At 46.7% G+C, this 19,117-nt stretch overlaps 5 protein-coding genes across 5 annotated transcripts; all 5 read left to right on the forward strand.

Moving 5' to 3' along the window:
- Positions 1–1,420: 1,420 nt before the first annotated feature.
- Positions 1,421–2,444, forward strand: N7495_002722 (Short-chain dehydrogenase/reductase SDR; the record flags this gene model as incomplete). The annotated part of the gene is made up of 6 exons (XM_057205391.1): positions 1,421–1,462; positions 1,510–1,659; positions 1,716–1,822; positions 1,876–1,995; positions 2,079–2,188; positions 2,251–2,444. 6 exons carry the CDS (start codon positions 1,421–1,423, stop codon positions 2,442–2,444), a joined length of 723 nt encoding a protein of 240 aa, XP_057065998.1.
- Positions 2,445–4,355: 1,911 nt separating this feature from the next.
- On the forward strand, positions 4,356–5,436 carry bgt1 (1,3-beta-glucanosyltransferase Bgt1; the record flags this gene model as incomplete). The annotated part of the gene is made up of 3 exons (XM_057205392.1): positions 4,356–4,615; positions 4,670–5,133; positions 5,201–5,436. 3 exons carry the CDS (start codon positions 4,356–4,358, stop codon positions 5,434–5,436), a joined length of 960 nt encoding a protein of 319 aa, XP_057065999.1.
- A 630-nt stretch (positions 5,437–6,066) lies between these two features.
- N7495_002724 (putative myosin class II heavy chain (MHC)) lies at positions 6,067–13,248 on the forward strand (the record flags this gene model as incomplete). The annotated part of the gene is made up of 2 exons (XM_057205393.1): positions 6,067–6,075; positions 6,622–13,248. The coding sequence occupies 2 exons, from the start codon at positions 6,067–6,069 to the stop codon at positions 13,246–13,248; spliced, it is 6,636 nt and encodes a 2,211-aa protein (XP_057066000.1).
- Positions 13,249–13,754: 506 nt separating this feature from the next.
- N7495_002725 (uncharacterized protein) lies at positions 13,755–14,117 on the forward strand (the record flags this gene model as incomplete). The annotated part of the gene is made up of 1 exon (XM_057205394.1): positions 13,755–14,117. One exon carries the CDS (start codon positions 13,755–13,757, stop codon positions 14,115–14,117), a length of 363 nt encoding a protein of 120 aa, XP_057066001.1.
- An 801-nt stretch (positions 14,118–14,918) lies between these two features.
- On the forward strand, positions 14,919–16,326 carry fpaI (putative methionine aminopeptidase, type I; the record flags this gene model as incomplete). Its single annotated transcript, XM_057205395.1, has 4 exons — positions 14,919–15,147; positions 15,213–15,526; positions 15,582–16,128; positions 16,190–16,326. 4 exons carry the CDS (start codon positions 14,919–14,921, stop codon positions 16,324–16,326), a joined length of 1,227 nt encoding a protein of 408 aa, XP_057066002.1.
- Between the last annotated feature and the right edge of the window lie 2,791 nt (positions 16,327–19,117).

Genomic DNA, 19,117 nt, shown 5'->3' on the forward strand with positions numbered 1-19,117 from the left:
CCAATCCCTAACAACGAAGGAGAAGCGATATCCATGATTCATCCTTGCTATATGATGCGATCCTCGATATTAGATCCTCGGCATTTTGTACTCAACATTGTTAGAAACTTCTTAAGAGGAAATCGATTTAGATATGGTGCAAGTGTGTGACAGTTAAGAATTTTCTTACCCAATTATGTCCCTCTCATCTTCTTTCTACCTTGTCATTACCTTGTTATTGCCTCGTTGTTGCCTCGCATTTGCGTTATGGTTGAGCTGATGCTTTATAGTTGTGTTTTCGGGAATCAATGTTGATATATTGGGATTTATATAGATCCACTTGCATGTATTTGAGCTTCATGGGTTGGGAATTCAATTTTGAAAACAGGTTTTTTGAATCTTCAATGATTACTCTTAATTAGCCCCAGCATTGTCGATAAGCATGTCGTTATGAAGTATAACTACTTTAACGACCTAATAAGTCCTAGCAGTCGGTATTTACTCACCACTGGAAAAAGACTATGCTGCATAAGTCTAAATTTGGGCCCTATTTATGGACGTTCATTTACTTCCAGTAGACAATACAATGTCAGCCGGGTCTTAAAAGTAGGTGATGTGTTAAAGCACCATGGACAGGAAAGGAGATATCATTTGAAAGTCTCGGTCTAATAGTACTAATGAATAAATGAGAAACCTATTTCATAAAAAGATGATCAGTTTCTACCCACAAAAAGTCTAGCTGTAACTATAGTTAAATTCCAACTTTTATTCTGATTTCAGCATCCAGAATCACATATCAATTCCTTGTGCGATACTTTTAATTGGCAGACATTTATAGTCGCATGAACCTACAGAAAGCTGGTGCTTCAAAACTCCTCCACTGGCAGTCTAAAGCATTTAAGCTAATTCTCTTCGTTGAATACGCATGATACGGCCCTAGATTGAAGGTCATGAGTCGGAGATTACCGCCGATGGCTAAATAGTGTTCTTTATGCTCTCACGTATCCGAGTACTTGCACATACTAGTCAATGGCTATAGCCTATAGGTGCTTTGGTACCCTCTATATGATGGATGAAGCTCTACCACACATCCATAAATAATAAGGCTCATTTTCTGTTTCTCGATCCTTCCTGATATTATCATACATTAATTATAATTTCAGACAATGGCATGGAACATAGAAGAACTGGAAGTTCTGGATTAATGTGGGGCCTTCCGGAATTTGAGCATTACTATTGGTTCGCAAATACTTGCCCTCTATTACTAACTATATAATTGTCATCAAGTAACTATCTTGGGTGCTCAATATTGCTCTATAAGACTATAAATATTCGTCAGTCGCCGAGTTTCCTAGTTCTAAGCTAATTAACTCATTCACTGAGCATTGTTTCTATCGATATCTTGGTATTGAAACCAACTCCATCGCACCACGACTTGACCATGCCTTCCTATCTTGTTACTGGCGCTAGCCGCGGTCTTGGAGTTAGTGGACTTGCTCTAATACTCTTTTATGATACTAACATGATTAGTTCGAATTCGTCCGCCATCTTTCTCAAAACCCAAATAACACAGTGATCGGACTAGTTCGTGATAAAGCTGCAGCGGACGCCAAAGCCAAGTCCGAGGGCGTGACTGTCTATATGGTTGAAGCCCAATACACTGATCTTTTATCCTTGAAGGTCGGGATCTACTTTTGGTTCCATATTTTGAGTTTTTAGGGCTGACCAACTTCAAGAATGCTGCAGAATCTGTCAAAAGTATTACCGGGAGAGGTCTAGACTACTTGATCCACAACGCCGCTGTTCTTTCGCACATAAGTGCTCTCAAAACCTTTGGTGATTTGTAAGACATATGACCCTCAACAAACAAAATGATGAAACACTGATAAGAAAAAGTGATGATGACTTCGAGACTTTGGAAAAGGACCTCTTGGAATCCCTAAATGTCAACCTTCTCGGATATATCAAAACGGTGCAAGCCTTTATTCCTCTCATCCGAGAGGGCAAAAAAAAAAAGTTATCGCCCTTTCTACCGGCATGGCGGATATTGATTTCATCAACAATACCCAAATTGCTGTTGCTAGCTCCTACTCTATAAGCAAGGCTGCTCTCAATGTGGCCGTTGCCAAATACAACGCCCTGTATAACCAGGACGGAATCCTTTTCCTCGCCATCAGCCCTGGAGTTGTGTCGACCGAGCGAAGTAGAGGTGCGTTAAATGAGGACCGAATATGGTAGAACAACGATACTAATCTCATTTTCTGACCACAGAGACGAACCCAGAGGATGCTGAAAAGCTTCAAGCGTTAGCGAGCAAGTTTGTTGCGTATGCACCGCACTTCAGTGGACCTATAAATCCTGAAGAATCCGTCTCTGCATTTCTTTCTGTGGTTGATAAACTCTCCGTAGCTAATGGGGACGGTGGTGCTTTTATCTCGCATCTGGGAAATAAGCAATGGGTGTAAGGAATCAAAGGTCTTTCTGCCAAATTGTTTACGCAATGATGTCCAATCAACTTGGCATCACGCTATTAAAGGCAGCACGACGAGGTGTCTGTCAGAAGCATCAACACATCCTATTATAATATAGGATCATAAGGGCTATTAATTATGTACTTAGTTATGTTCTAGACAGTTCAAGGCAACAAATGAGTCAAATGACATGAATTTTACAACATTATTACCACAGTCACTGAATTTTGAATGACTTATTCCTCACTTCTACACCACACCACCTTACCCAATCACTGAATCCTCCCAGGAGCGCCAGGTTTAAATAGATACCGGTATCATTGTTATTCCGCAGTGTTTACTTCCCACCATATCAACAAGTCATCACTCTTACTGGAACCAGATCATGACTCGGATAAAGACACTGAATCAACTGATAATCACAGCATCGCAGACCACCACTCCCTCCTCACAATCGAGTAAGAACGGCATTTACAGCAAGTTCAATGATATCTAGGAAGAACCTGACGAAAGAGGTCAAGAATTCATATTTAGCCTGGCACACCATCTGATACTGAGCGATATCTCATGATCAGCTGTATGCCTCTGCAGGAGACACTAGTTTGAGACTTGAGAGGGGAAGGTGCAGTGTGGGGTGAACCCTACGGGCGATCCCCCATCCCATCAGCTTCAGCGTGATGGACATTTCTTTTATACCCTTCGCTTATACTATTTCGGTCTTCCCTCGACGCCGATACTAGTTCTGCCTGCTGATCTGACTATGGCGGCCAAAACTCCAGTGATAAAGTAAGCCAAAGTAAGCCGATCATTATTCAACTTGCAGTCGTGAATCGCCCTACTGTGGGTGCATCAAGAACCCTCATTTTCAAGGACTAACCACGACAGTGATCAGAAATAAGTGTGCAGCTGCTTCACTCGTCGTTGAGATATCGAGAATGTATTCTACAGAAGGTGGGGTTCCCCTGTGCTATTTATGTGGTAACACATGTGGAGGTCACCTAATCAGGGGGTTTCATGCGGATTGTGGCTCTGGAGTTGACATATCCAGTAAATCTGGGACTGGGCTACCTGGGTGATGGCGGCCAGAAACGTTATGTAACTCCAAAACACCTACATGTAATGACCAGCACCATTACACAGCCACCATATCATCTCAGTCATCGTTCGAATATCTGACCATGACACAGTGAAAGTGAGGTTTCTCAAGACAAACCAGTAATATCTTCCTTTCTATAAAGTTCCTGCGTGTGGCCACCTTTGAAGATCTGCAGGGAGGAGCGTCCAGACCTGAGTGAACCGCGAAAGTGTCATCGCAGGGAATACCCATAGTATCATAGTATAGGATCTGTTTGATCCAATCAACTGAGTCAGCCTTGCCACTTCTCCAATAATCTCCACAACCTCCAATAATCCGATGGTTCAACTCGATCTAGACAACCAATGTGACATCACCACTCTTTCTGGTAGGGATCTTGGCGCATGAAGGTCTCGATCATGGAGTGGAGACGACATAAAAACTCGAGCACTCTGTAGATCCATTACAATGTAATGCAGAAGTAGAAACGGGAAGTGGAGAAGACCCTGAGAAGGAATTGGATCAATCGATGGGGCTAAAATAAGTAGAATTGGAGCTTAGGATTGGTTGATACACCCCCTGTGGACTCAGGGACCAACCCCGCCTAATTTGATCCCTGTTTATGTCGATTGCCTTCAGGCGTTTTCTCTCTTTCTCTTCTCCAAGACGTTGTTTTCAAAATCCACTCTTTTTAATAACAACTCCCCATCACTCTCTTCGATTTTCTGTTTTCTTTTTTGGACTCAGCCTCACCTTCCTTTTTTTATTATTTTTTCTCTCTTTCTCTTTTTCTCTTTTTGTTCCCCTTTCCCATCGATCCGCTGTTCAGAATGCGTGTTTCTGGATTGCTCCCTTTCATCCTGGCCGCTGTCCCGGCAGTGGTCTCAGCCCGTGGTACTCTGGGCTTTTCTCTCGGTGACAAGAACGCCGATGGAACCTGCAAGTCTACTAGTGACTACGAGGCCGACTTCGACGACCTGAAGGACCTGGCTACCCTCGTCCGCACTTACTCTGGCACCGAATGTGATACTCCTCAGAACATCATTCCCGCCGCTAAGAAGAAGGGTTTCAAGGTTGTGTTGGGTATCTGGTGATTAACCTTCCTCCTCATCATTTTGAATACATCTTAACCCCGGCTTTACAGGGTTGGTGCACAGGACAAGAGCGATATGGGAACCAACGACGCGTCCTTCCAGAAGGACTTTGCCGCTCTCCAGAAGGCCATTCCAGGCAATGAGGATGTTGTCGAGGCTATCACGGTCGGCTCTGAGACCCTTTACCGCGGCGACTTGACTGGTCCTCAGCTACACAACTACATCGGTGTTGTCGCCAACAAGTTCCCTACCGTTACTGTCGGTACCGCCGATAGCTGGAACAAGTTTGCCGACGGAACCGCTGATACCCTGTTCACTACTAACACCAAGGCCAACCCGCTTGTCAAGTATGTGCTCGCCAACGCCTTTGCCTACTGGCAGGGTACCGCGGCCGATGAGGCCCACAAGACCTACTTTAGCGACATGTCCGGTGCTATTGAACACATCCAGAAGGTTGCTGGTGACAACGCTGACAAAATCCGTATTATCACCGGCGAGACCGGCTGGCCTACTGGTGAGTTATAGATCTTCACTAGTGCTTTTTATACCTCTCGATCTATTCACTGACACATTCCTTCTAGATGGTGGCTCCGACTACGAGTCTGCCCTTGCTGGTACCAAAAATGCCGAGACATTCTGGAAGAAGGGCATCTGTGGCATGCTTGCCTGGGGCACCGATCTTTTCTACTTTGAGGCCTACGATGAGTCCTGGAAGCCTGACAGCGTTGGTGACAATGGCAAGGCTATGGATGAGAAGCACTGGGGTTTGCGCACTGCATCCCGCCAGAGCAAGTTCGACACTTCGTGCCCTCACTAAATCTGTTCTCCTACGGTTGACTCGCCGTTGGACGAGTAGTAGAATTGTCATATCTTCAAATTGTATTTTATTTTTTATTGATCCCGGGTCTTACTTACAGCTAGCTGGGGAATTATATTTTTGACCAGTCTTCAATGTCATTGCTAATGCGTATATGGAGAATTATATAGAATCTGATGTAAGGACTTGGGAATGATGGTAAGGGTCTGGACCCGTCCGATGTAAACAAAAGAACTAAAGTACGTAATCTAACGAATAGAAAAAGCAAAGACAAGTAATTTTGTCTCATTTTATAACCTGGTACTATGTACATAAGTACCTCGAAGAATCTGTGAACTAAAACCCCTAGTCAGTTAGCTACTCAATCAACTGAGATAGTAGTGGAGAGTAGGACTCAAGAACCATGGTTCATATACCCCTGAATCCAATACCTACGAACCACATTAATACCTAGGTAAGCTAAGCATTGTTTATTATGTAAAATTCAACCTTTTCAGATGTAAAGTAGAAATCTTCTACATGTGAAACGGTTAGACCAGCAAGGGGAATAAGTTGTAATGTGGCGGTCAAGCCAATTACTCCTCCGTATCTAGTGTAGTCAAGCTTACGAAGTACACAGTAGACACGCTAATGGCAATGGTTGAGTTCAAAGGTGGACTCAGTACTGAATACATTGATTTTTACTAAAGTTCACAGCCATTAAGGAGGTACCGAGTACATATGGGTCTATCCGTGGTGACATAACCTCAACTTTTTCCCCTTTCCGCGTCCTTGCGTCTTTTGATACTTTGAACTCCAACATTGTGATCCCTCTCTCTCTCTCTCTTTTCTTTTCTTTTTCTTTCTTTTTGCTTGAGCTCTCGTACTTCTGAGGAGTGAATAGCATATATTAATTCTAGATAAATTAAAGAGAAGGGAAGATCCAGAAACACGTCTCCCCCCTATCGCCAATCAAAGCTCCTCTGCCAGGTGGTCTTCAATTCCTGGATTTTGGATTTCCATGCGTCAACATTCTGGACATTAAACGGAGCGGCAAGCAAGTGCTTGCTGCAGGAGTCGACACGGCAGGTGTGTGAATTGATTCAAGTGAATCCTTTTCTTTCTCTCTTCCTTCTTTGGTTCGTGTTCGTGTTCGTGTTGATAATTGGGCCTCCTTAAACGGTGTCTGCCGCCATTCACTCGAAGTCGAAGTCGCCTGCTAAACCACCTGAATCATCTGCTAATCATCTCATTTCTAATGGACGATCAGGCCTAGATCTCTCCTTATCTTCTGCCATTTCAGCGTCTGTTCCTTCTTTATCTCCGAACGACGTGCGCATCTTGCATCACCAATCGCGCTTGGCTCCCTCTTTACTATTGTCTTCTCCACCCGGAGATTCAAGTCCATCCGACTCAGCTTCCCCGAAACAATCCCCACGAAGCATTGCTCTCGAACCCCCACCACTTCCATTCCTCCTGAACTACCGCGGGCAAGGGGAAACCCGTGCATCGTCACCAGAAAACCGGAGGCCAGAAAGCAGCGTCTACTACACAACTACCTGGGGTTCTCCGTATGCAGCTCGCAGTTCTCGACGTTTGTCGTTAACCCTTAGTCAATACGCCGGTTTCGATCAACCTTCAGGGGAAAGCTCACCAGACTTGTCAGAACTAAATCAACCTGAGTTCCGCAGAGCAAGTGTGGCCGTTAACTCGCACGATATCGTCGGCTATCGAGAAGGAGGGAAATTGACTGAACGAAAGTCTATTCGCGACTTCACACAGGATTGGATCGACCAGTACCTGTCTGGACAACCGAGAACTGAGCGCGGTAACTGGTTGAGCGACGACTCTGGAAGTGAGACGCCTTCGTTCACTACTGCTCTTAATCAACCCGCGGACGATCTATCGGATTGGCTTGGACTGGAGGACGACATTCGTGACGATAAGAGCGATATTTTGAAAACACCAAGACCATCTGATTTTGCGAGTCGGAGAGCTGAGAAGAAGCCTTCGCATAAACGCGCGGATACACTGCGTCAGGCGGATTTTTGGGGGTTTGCCTACGATAAAGAATCGCCTAAGAATATGTCGATTTCACAGGGGTCTTTCCCCGACCACGAGGTGATTCCCGCGGGTGAAAATCCATTTGCACCGGTTGAGGTTGAGAAACTTGTTTCGCCGACTGAGAAACCGCTGCCACTAGTTGAGACCGAGAAACCACTGCCACCAGCTGAGACCGAGAAACCACTGCCGCCAGCTGAGACCGAGAAACCGCTGCCACTTCCTCCAGCCGATGAGGCGGAAAATCTACAGAGTACAGAGGAACACGTGCCGCAAAGCCAGACCTCAAAAATGACTACAGCGATTGCCAAAACTCCGAGACGCCGGAAGAAGATGGCTTGTAAGGGCAAGGTATGCATTATTGACCTACCAGTGGATGATATCCGAGGCTCGGCTGAATCTCGATTGCGTCTCTTGACTCCTGAGGATGTTGAAGAACGAATGAGGGCATGGGAGGAAGAAGGATATGACGTTCGTGGATTCACTATTGGTTCAGAAGACGATCCCTCTCAATTGACAGAACTGGGAAGCCTGAGCCGTCCTTTGTTCCCTGATCCTTTTGAAGTGTACGAGGAGACGAAGGGCCAAAAAGCTTTCATTCGTTTTCCGGACAGAAGGGTCTGGGATGCTTATGTTCAAAATTTGCAAGAGGAGAAGCTTCGCGCCCTTGGCGTGTCTTTCGGCGACAATGAACCTGTGCCATCCATTTCCCCTGCCCCTGAGATGAGAAATCAACCTCAAATGCCATTTGGTCTAATTGGGTCACCACCTTTACCCACTGCATCAGCAGCAGGCAATCCCCTCGGACCAATTCACAATTTCTCCCCGGCCTTTGGCCAGTCAGCTGGAACCTTATCTGGTGGAATCGGGTCTCTGACATCGCCTGCCTCTCAATTCAGCGTTCAGACCCCATACCTGGGCGTCGATGGACATAACATGCCTAATGGAGGATTCCCCTTCCAGTATCAGCCCACACCCCCTGCCCAGGGCGCTATCACTCCCCAGAGTCTTATCAATCTGCGACAAGGGAACTCGTCTGTCGGTCCAGGAGGATTGTCCTACAATTCTATGCTGTCCCCTATATCACCATTACATGAGCAAACCTTCCACAATGGGTACTACGACATTACGCCTCATGACAAAAATATCCATGATGGCCCGCCATTCCCAACACCTCAGACTCCAGTCAATGGGGACCAATTCCACACTTCTAACATTGAGATCGCTCACCCAACACCCAGGGGCCACGGCCACAACCTGAGCGAAAACCTCCAGCGAGGTCTTGATCAGATGACACACCCCGAATACCATCTGGATAAGTCGACTGATCACCATTACAACGAAGGAGGTCACGATCCAAACCATAATGCGTTGAACGCCAACCTCTACAAGTCACACTGGACCGGTCAGGACCATCAAATTCAGGATCCCTCTCGTCGTCCTTCGCACGTATTCTCTCAAACCCCTCAACAATTCTTCCCGGAGCAGTATGGGCAACTTAATGCCCACGAGGGCTCTGACTTGGACACAAACCCTAGCATTTCTGGAACGCCTCACCCTCAGGTCATTCCAAACCAAGCACCGTGGCACGAGGCAGTCACAAGTGCCGGCTCCTACCAAGGCCATCACCCCAAGAACTCCACATCATCTCTCAACGTTGAAGCTAAAGAATTTGATCCGAGTACTTCCTTCGTACCCCAGCCCGGACCGTTTGGTAATGGATTCAAATTTGGTGGTGCGGCCCAACAAACGTATGGTTTTGCTCCAAATGCAGCGTCATTCCACAACCATTCAGCCCCCGAAAATCCACTGGCAGCCACTCATACCTCGCCGCAACCTAGCAGCTTCAAATTTTCTGCGGCGTCGTTTAATGTAGAGGCACCTGTCTTTAACCCCACTGGCAGTCTTGCCTCTAATATTAGCTCCGAGCAGCCATCGGCCAATAGGACCAAGATATTTGATGAAGTTTCTCTCTCTGATATTTCAAAACCTTCCAAGGCATCAAAGGCAATTCCTATTGTGCGACCGGATGAGATTGAGCTTAATCATCAGAAGGCTGGCGGCGAGGAAGTACGTGATGATAATGAACAAAATGGAAGAAGCAAGCGTAGTCGCGTTGGCCTCGGTCATGTTCAGGGCGAGGCACGCTACAGCATCTCGACCCACCCTCTGGGTGAGACCGGAAACGTCCAGGCGCCAAGTGCTCTCCATGCCGTCGCTGAAGGCAAGGAGAATGCTCTCCCCGAGCAAGATTACGTGGAACGCCGTGGTACACCGACGAGTGAGGCTGATACCTGGACTTTGTTCGATGTGGAGCACAAGCATGGGGGTAGATCAAGCACAACGTCACCATTGCAGAAACTTGCCGACTTCAACAAGAGAGGCAGTCTTGCTGCCATTGATACAAATCATGCCACCAAGGATAAAAGCACAATTCTATCGCCCACGGCTGCGCCCTTCGAGTTCAAAACGGCTGTCCCTGCTTTCGTGCCAACGACTGATCAAAAATCGGCTACCGAGCAAGTAGTAACCTCTCCATCCGTTCTTTCCCTCGGTGGCCTGATGGCGTCTCGATATGCTACTTTACCAGCGACGTCACCATCCCAGCAGCCTGCTCAAATGACTACACCGATGAAACTGCCGCAGTCAGCTACTCCCCAGCAAAAGCTAGAGTACTACCGCGAATCCGCCGAGGAGTCGCCGGATGACGACGAGCTCAATGCTATTATGGCGCAACTCAATGATGACTCCGACGTTGGTATCCAAAGAGATGCTCATACTACTCCCCTTCCCTCAAAGTTCGTCTCAGAGTCCGGTGGTGGTCCCACAAAGGAGAAGCCTTTCGGCCCTGCAGAACTCAGAAGCGAAGCTCCTAGCCCCAGCCCTGGTGGCGGTCATAAGTCATACAAGCTCACTATTCCTAATCTCGGCTCGGACATTGACATCCAGACCAATGCTACCTTCTCACCACATAAGAGCCTCATTACTCGTCTTCAGTCGCCGGTTCGCCAATTCATCAGTGAAAACAACCATGTTAGCGATTGGGACGATATGATCTCTTCCGGTGAGGATGAAAAGTTCCTCAACCGTAATCGCTTCTTCGATCGTCGGATCAATGACATCGTTGGTTCTGCAATTGATGATCGCTTTACCCCGATGGAGCGCGCTTTAGCTGTGATCCAGCAGTCTATCGCATCGATTGCCTCCGGGACAGCCAGTCGACGTGCTCTGCGCAGTACCTCTACTGAGATTGAGATGGAGGACAGTGATGCCGACGATGAAGATGATAATGAAGATGTGGAGGGATCTGTAAGAACTCGTTCGCCCCCTCATAAGCGGACACGGGACCGTAAGCTCGATATGCTGAAGGGCGTTGTTATGGAAGCTTTGGCCACACAAGCTCTACCTCAACGCAACGCTCATCACTCTAGCCACTCTGAAATGGCGCAGCTTAGGGAAAGTGTCCTTGAACTGCAGGCTCTTACCATCAAGAACCTTGCCCAAGACCCTGTCGGTGATATGCGTGAGATTCTAGAGCAGAGTTTGATGAAGCAGCTCGCCCATCAGACTGCTCAGCAGAGTCCACGTCTATCTGAAGCCGAAGAGATTGGTGCAGATAGCTTGATGTTACAGATTGATGGACTGAAGAGGATGTTGCGTCTGGCCGACGAGCGTGCCGACAACGAGTATAATGCTCGCCGGGACGTCCAGGACAACATGAATACCCTCCAGCATCTCTTGAAGGTTGCTGAGGAAGATGCCGCTCGCCATAGTGCTGCTGCCGAAGATGCTGAGTCACGTCTTCTCCATTTCAAAGAAGAAAAGATTCCTCACCTGGAGAAGATGCAGTTCCTTACCCAATCTCTAAGTGAAGAGGGTGAGACTCTCAAACTTACTATCGCCGAGCTTTCGGCTAAGAATATCGCACTCGAAGGAACATTGGACGAGTACCGGGTTTCGAGTGATAGCTTCCGTCGTCGACTGCAGGATAGCAAGGAGGAGAACAAGTCCCTTCATGAGACTGTTGATCACCTGAGAACTCGCATTGAGGACAGCATGGTGGCCCGACACAACCTGACTGAGAAGTTCGACCGTCTCCAAACTGATATGGAAACAGCCACTGCCGATATTATTCGCGATCAAGCCACTTGGCGCCAGAAGACGGAGGCGCAGAATGCCAAGTACAATGAGCTGAGTGCATCCCACGCTCGTGAAGTCGTTTTGCGCGGACAACTCGAGCAGGATGTCATTGCATTTGAGCAGCGCGAAAGGGAAGCTGCCAAGCTCAAGTTTGTGCATGAGCAAACACTGCAGGAGAATGTCAGATTGGAAGAGGTGATTGCGAACCTGCGTAGCGATAACCATGATCTCGAGCTGAAGTCCGCTCGCTTTGAACGGGAGTTCAATGAGGCTCGTGAGAGCAGTCGTATGGAGATCCAGCGTACTCGGAACTCCATGGAAGCTGATCTGGAGGCCTCTAACAGTCAAGTGAACTTTGTTCGTGCAGAGCTTGAGGCTCAGATCATGCGTCTTGAGAGCCAGTTGGACAATGCTCGCATGGATGCTGACACTTCACGCGAGCGCTTTGAGATGCTACTTGAGGACGCCAATGAATCTAAGATGACTGCTGTTGCTTTGGCCAAGGAGTCCCGGGATCTCGCACTGGAGGAGCAGCGTAAGACTCACGAGCGTGTCCTCAATGATCTCCGCGAACGCCACGCACGTGCCCTTCACAACACTTCTGAAGATCGCCAGCGTGGCGAGGCAAACATGGAGGAGCGGATGGCCATAACCAACGAGCGAGTGCAGCTCCTAACAGAGAAGCTGGAGATCGCGCAGTCCGCTGCCCGTGCTGCTGCTCAAGCCGCCCGCAGTGGCAAGACCGCTCCATCGGTGCCCACACATTCATCTGCACCTTCCATGTCCTTCAACCAGGGATCTGGACCAGACAAGATCTCCCCACAGGCTCTGCGTGAATCCATCTTTGTCCTCCAAGACCAACTCCAGCAGCGCGAGACTCGCATTGAGGAGCTTGAGCAAGAGGTTTCCACCTTGGACAAGGACGCACCAAAAAAGATCAAGGAACGCGACAGTGAGATTACCTGGCTTCGGGAGCTCCTCGGCGTTCGTATGGACGACCTGCAAGACATTATCAGGACACTTTCCCAGCCCACTTTCAACAAACACGCTGCCCGCGATGCTGCCATTCGCCTAAAGGCCAACCTCCAAATGCAGCAGCAAGAGCGAGACCGTGCCGTGGCCGGCCAAAGCTTCCCATCCATATCCGATCTCGCCGCATCACCGCGATCACTCCCCTTAGCAGCAGCCGCCGCTTGGGGTAACTGGCGCAAAGGCAGGGAGACCGCTAACCCGGCTTCAGACCAGACTCCCTCGAAACCAAGCAACACCAGCTCCTTCCTCTCAGGACTCCTAACACCCCCAAGTTCCCACGTCCGACAAAACGCGCCTAAACCTACTGCACCGGGGCGGTCTTTTGCTGAAACCAGGCCGTTGAGAGGAATCAACCAGCAAGTTCTTAACCCGCCCCAGACACCTCCGCTTATGCGCCGCTCAAGCTATGATCATGATGCCGAGCCCGGCAACTACGAGTACAACAACTTTACTCCTGATGATCTCGAGAGCACAGTTGACGGCATGGTATCTGCATCTCCTAAATCGTCTGATGAGGATGGCCCATTTGGCCCTGAGATACTCACTCGAGAAGAAGAGGAAGGAGAAGAGGAAGAGGAAGAGGAAGAGGGAGAGCTGTAGTCTCCCATGTAGTTCTTATCCCAAGTCTCTGTTACTATTTGCTTGATGTCTTACGTCGTATTGCGATGAAATCAGACCGGTCTTTCTATCCTGTTCTCACATCCCCCCGACTGACCCACCTTACACACTCTTTTTCCCGCCCTATACATATTTATCTCTATCTCCCTTCAACTTGATTTTTTTTGATGTTCTTTTGGACTTGATACCACCCCGTTCCTGACCTCCGCTAAAACTTTCCAGTCATTTTCGAAATGTACATTGAATATTATCGCATATTGATTCGACTCCTAATCAACTATTCTATCTTTCACATCTTTACTTTAACTTATTAATTGTTTAACACGTTCTTTTTCCTTCTCCAGAGTCTTCTACTTTCAATGCTGTGATATTCTAAAGGTTCAGCCATAGTGCATGGTATTATTAAAGTCAAAGTCAGGCTCTTTTTGTCAAGTCCATTGAATCCAACAATCCCAGAGACCGGGAGTGGATTCCACCACACTTCAATCATGACTTCTCCATTTGACTCAAATTATATCTCCCAGCTTGAGATACGCTTCCTACCCGTTTCGCCGCTTGTCATATCGTCGGCATCCTTGATGTTTAGCTGGTCACAGGACATCTCCTTTGGTGCTTTCTTACACCCATCCATACGTAACGACGTCGCCCACCCTAACGGCAAGTCCCTCCCACGATACCTGCCTGCTTTCATGGGTCTTAGTATCTGGGGCATTGGGATAACCTACCCCTCTGCCACTGTAATTTGTGTCCTCAATGGTTTAAGCCAACAGAGTTGGGAGGCTTGCTACCTGTACTTGACCGGTGTGCTCTTTAGTATCGCTCCCGACACCGCGTACAAACACTGTGAGTGAATATTCCAGCCTTTCTTTGAATATTTACTGTCACATTTATCACCGTCACGGAGGGTATTTCATGAGGCTAAGATGCCTCGCTGAGTTAGTAGTCAATATCGATCTCAGTAACTTCCGGGCCCACTTTATTCCGCTCGATCTGCCTCATAAGTTTCCGTTCTACACCGCTATTTCACGCAAGGATATACCGCCTTCCCCATTAAAAGTAAATAACCGCGTTGATATGAAACCAGTGGCTAGCTTTCACATTTTCTCTCTCCTTTTTTTTTTCTCTTTTCTCTTGTATCTATTGATCAACTCTGAGCCTTGATATACTAGAGAATCTGGCTAATAGCATGCTACGTAGAGTGGCTTCTGTGGTTAGAAACCACGGCTAGCAAACTAAGTATTAGAAGCATTGAGAATTGAGAAGTTTCTGCACGGCAGTATTTTTCTTGGCAGAAATGGGGTACTGGGGTCCAGGAACTTATGAGACAGCACTGTATCTTGTACATAGCAGGAAAGAAGAGCATTTATCCGATTTTGTTATTTACGTCAAGTCCTATATTTGGGACTGACTAGTCAGAAGGAGAATTGCTGGTTGGAACTTAAAGGGGTCAATAAAACTTCCAATATCCAACTGAAATTGATCTGGATATCTTCTTTCATACAGAAGTGGGTCTTAGTACAAGACGGCTTACTGGGAGATGCAAGGACCTAGCAAAGTCACACCACAACATACTCATCCGAAAATTCCCCTCCCTCATCTCCTCGGACTTGCGGCAACTCGAGTAATCAGAGCTCAGCTTCCAAGTCTTGATAATGTCTGATCCCAAGAAAAAATGCTCTGGGGCTGATTGCGAAAATGAAGCTGGAGCCTTGCAATGCCCAACATGTCTGAAGCTGGGCATCAAAGACAGTTACTTCTGCACGCAAGACTGCTTCAAGAGGAATTGGGTAGGCGATATCCATAGCGACAACTTTTCTAGCAGGAATCCTCATATTGACATTATTCAGATCACACACAAGGCGATTCACAAGACACAAAATGGTAATTACTTCATCCCGGTTGCGCGCTCCGGATTGAATGGGCTTTCCTGTCTAATAGTCAAATAGCAAGCGGACTTTACAACCCATTTCCGATATACCCATATACTGGATCTGTTAGACCAGTATACCCTCTCTCCCCGAGACGACCTGTCCCCAAATCAATCAAGCATCCTGACTGGGCCAAGACTGGAATTCCAAAAGGTGAGATGCGGTTGAGCAGATCAAAGTGGGATGTGTTAGATGCAAAGGGTCAGGAGGCTATGCGCAAGGTGTGCAGACTAGCTCGAGAGGTACTCGACATCACTGCCGCGGCGATGAAGCCCGGTGTGACCACAGATTATCTGGATGAAATCTGCCACAACGCTTGCGTAGAGAGAGAGGTGAGACCCTACAAAATGTGTTCAAGTTGTTTTTTTCTGCTAAAACGAGACATAGTCATATCCTTCTCCACTCAACTATAATCACTTTCCCAAGTCATTGTGCACCTCTCCGAATGAGGTTGTATGTCACGGCATCCCCGATCAGCGAATTCTTCTTGATGGAGACATCCTGAACCTTGACATATCTATATACCACGGTGGATATCATGCAGACGTGAACGAAACATACTACATTGGTGATAAAGCCAAAGCGGATACGGACTCGATCAGACTCATTGAAACGACGCGGGAAGCCTTAGACATGGCCATTGAGGTTGTCAAACCAGGAGTACCGATTAGAGAGTTTGGCAAGATTATTGAGAAGCATGCAGCCTTGAGGGGCCTTGTTGTTATCAAAACTTGGGGCGGTCATGGTATCAACTCAGAGTTCCACCCACCTCCTTGGATTCCTCACTACGCGAAGAACAAAGCTGTGGGAACATGTAAAGCCGGGATGACATTCACTATTGAACCTATTCTGGCTTTGGGTGGCAGCAAAGAAGTGTACTGGCCAGATGATTGGACTAACGTTACAGTTGACGGTAAACGAACAGCACAATTTGGTGCGTATAGACCGTCCAAATATCAATTTTAAGCTCAATTCACTAACTTGAAATTCGATAGAACACACCTTGCTTGTTACAGAAACAGGCGTTGAGGTTTTAACAGGGAGACTGGCCAATTCCCCTGGAGGGCCAATTCCCATACCAGAAACTGCGAACGCAGGTGGGGATAAAAATGGAAAAGTAGAGCAATCATGATGGGCTAGTTGAGGCTCGCGATAAAGGGGCTATCGATTGCGGCCATTCGTTTGCTTCATATCTTCATACCTTGTGCAATTGAAGCTGTGCACCTTGTTGCCATATCCATTTGCTACCGCTGTGTTTCATAATCGCTCAGTTCGATCAGAAGATTTTCAATACACATACGGGTGTTGATCAATTTTCATCGGTTCATAGATTTTAGATCTACAACAGGAGTCCATCCTCACGTTATACCCCCTTTTACCCACTTTGTATTGAAAGACTTCAAACCCAGTTGTATCAGCACTGACAAGGCTCCCCATCCAGTCTGCCGTACTATCTTTGCAACCGCTGACCTTCACCTCTCTTCTCTCCAGGGAGTTGGATAGAAATTTATATACCTGCTCTCATATCTACGATATTTTTGTGATAAATCTCTTATGAAAGATACCCACATGACCAGGGCTTGCTTCCGGCTGAAAGTAGTTTTTGATCGTCGTAAGAATGGATTTGAGGGGAAGAGTTGCAAATAAGATTGCCGCTTAGTGGAAGTGTAAGAATGCGCAGAGGGCTATCTTCCTAGGCAATATTGATCAGATTGGAACTCCTGCCCAGGTGGAAGAAATATTGGTACCTCAGGTAGAAGTACTTTGTATCAAGCTCACACAGCTATAACTTCAATTCCAACTGAACCTATCACTCTTAATAGACCCGTATCAGATAAAAGCGTCGATGTCATTCTCGTGCTACGTCTTCTAGCGTTAGGATATTGCAAGGTTACAAATCCTGGAATGTTCTCGGTCGAACTCGCTATATCTTAACTGTCCGCTCTCTACACATTTTCAGTAGAAAGATTCCCAGTTTCTTTTATCGGAAACTATCTGACAATGTTCAGATTGCTTATGAGGCTGTTGGGGAGCTGTCCCAAGCGTTACGGCATCTTTGCACGCTGAAAAGTGTAAAATGTCCTGCGTGGGCGGCTCCAATATCACTATCAATGTGGATTGCTACATTGCTGCTATAATCCTTTACTTGTTAATCTACTGACCGATCTCAGACGTGGGATCAAGCTGCTGACAGATACGCCCGAGGCGAAGGCGTTTGTGTCTTCTGCAGGCCTTACGAGATAGAGATCGAATCGACGCAATTCTTCGAGAAACATGTATCAACTCAGATGGCCGAACATAGGGAATTACATTACTTAGTTCTCAGGCTCAAGTCTCATGAAGGGTGAAGGAATCTGAATTTATAAATTTTTGTTAAATCTGCAGGTTGCGGAAGTTCGTATCCAGGCAGAGATTACCAGAGATTCTGCAGCTAAGTGGAGACCGCCATCAGATCTATCTTTGAAAAGCGCTTAAAGAAAAGTCAGATCTTCTTCATGAAGCCAATCGCAGAACCATACCTATGTGTATTACTTGATATGTCTCATTCGTAGTAATTTCAGGATACCCCCGCTAAAACAAGCTCGCAAGCCTTGCCAAGATTAGTTAAAACAATCCTCCCAATAGTTATCGATCTGCTTCCCGCGTGGAGAAGGTCTGAGCCGGGCTGTCAGTCAAATTACGTACTCCGTACCTAAAAGTTGAGCTGTAGCCTGCGTGTATTCAACCCACTCGACCATGAAAATCTACGATACGGTCATACCGCTTGTAGAACATTCAGTTTAAATACCAGGATCGCTTTACCTCAATTACGTAACTTGAAACAGGCTTCGCAACCAGACTTCAAGAGCACTCGAGATGCTATACCTAGAATTTCAGGAAACGGCCACTTTATGTATGAGGTTTGTACTCGTAACTACCTCCTAGGTAAGCAGTTGCCCAGGCAAGTCACTAAAAGTGCATGTCAGATTCTGGTTTAGCTTGCGTAAACAGTATGGAGTAATGATTGATCTACATAAAAGCTTGGAATACACCAATGAGCTTGCCATTAGAAGTAATATTGTACAAAATGGTCGTGAATCAGTGCTGGATGAGATGAAGCCTGAGTTGAAGCCTGTGGTTATTATTGATCTTCTCAACTATCAGTGGAACATGTTACCCAATACTGGAGGTGCAAAAAGATTCCAGCTCATGACTTGCTTGGTATCAAAGTTCTCGGCACACTCTGACAGAGCCCTTCCTGGTACCGAATGCTGCGTTTATCAGATTTGTCTTGGCTCCGAGACCACAAGATTGGATCAGAGATACTCTTTCCCGCTGCTGGCTATATAACCATGGCCACGGAAGCTGTTCGCCAGACGGCTTTTTGACAGTGACAAGTCAAGATAGAGATGCCCTGAAATCGAGAAGCTACAACTGTAGCCTTCGGGATATACAATTCCTTTGAAGGTTAGTGCTCGAGGGTGAAGTCGAAGTTCACGTCATGCTGTTATTAGTACACACAGCTTGGTTTTGGGCAACCCGACGTCTAGACAAGTGTGATAGAAGTCTATGAGAGATGCCGGATATTCCTATGGTCCTGACTTCCAGAAAATGACAGCAGTCGAGTGTATGGAGGGAAAATCAAGCTTGTGCTCTCTTATCTCTCTGCGGAACCTTGGTAGTTAAGGATTAGAACGTAAGCACCTAGGTATTCTAAGGCTCAGTTAAATATCAAGGTTGTACCTAAGATATGTCAGCTAGTGGTAAATAATATTTATCAAGGTAAAGTGCTTTGGTAAATTATTAAGAAAAAGAAGGTAGTTAGCCTTCTACAAAATATTTTAGTACATCCAGCGTGTAGATTGTAGCACTTCAGGACTAGAAGGAATTTGAGATTGATTCAACTGAACATCAAAATATTAATAAAAATTCAAATGATATAT

The sequence above is a fragment of the Penicillium taxi genome (genome assembly GCF_028828555.1).
Source record: "Penicillium taxi strain IBT 34144 chromosome Unknown utg000002l_segment0_segment0, whole genome shotgun sequence".
Classification (NCBI taxonomy): domain Eukaryota; kingdom Fungi; phylum Ascomycota; class Eurotiomycetes; order Eurotiales; family Aspergillaceae; genus Penicillium; species Penicillium taxi.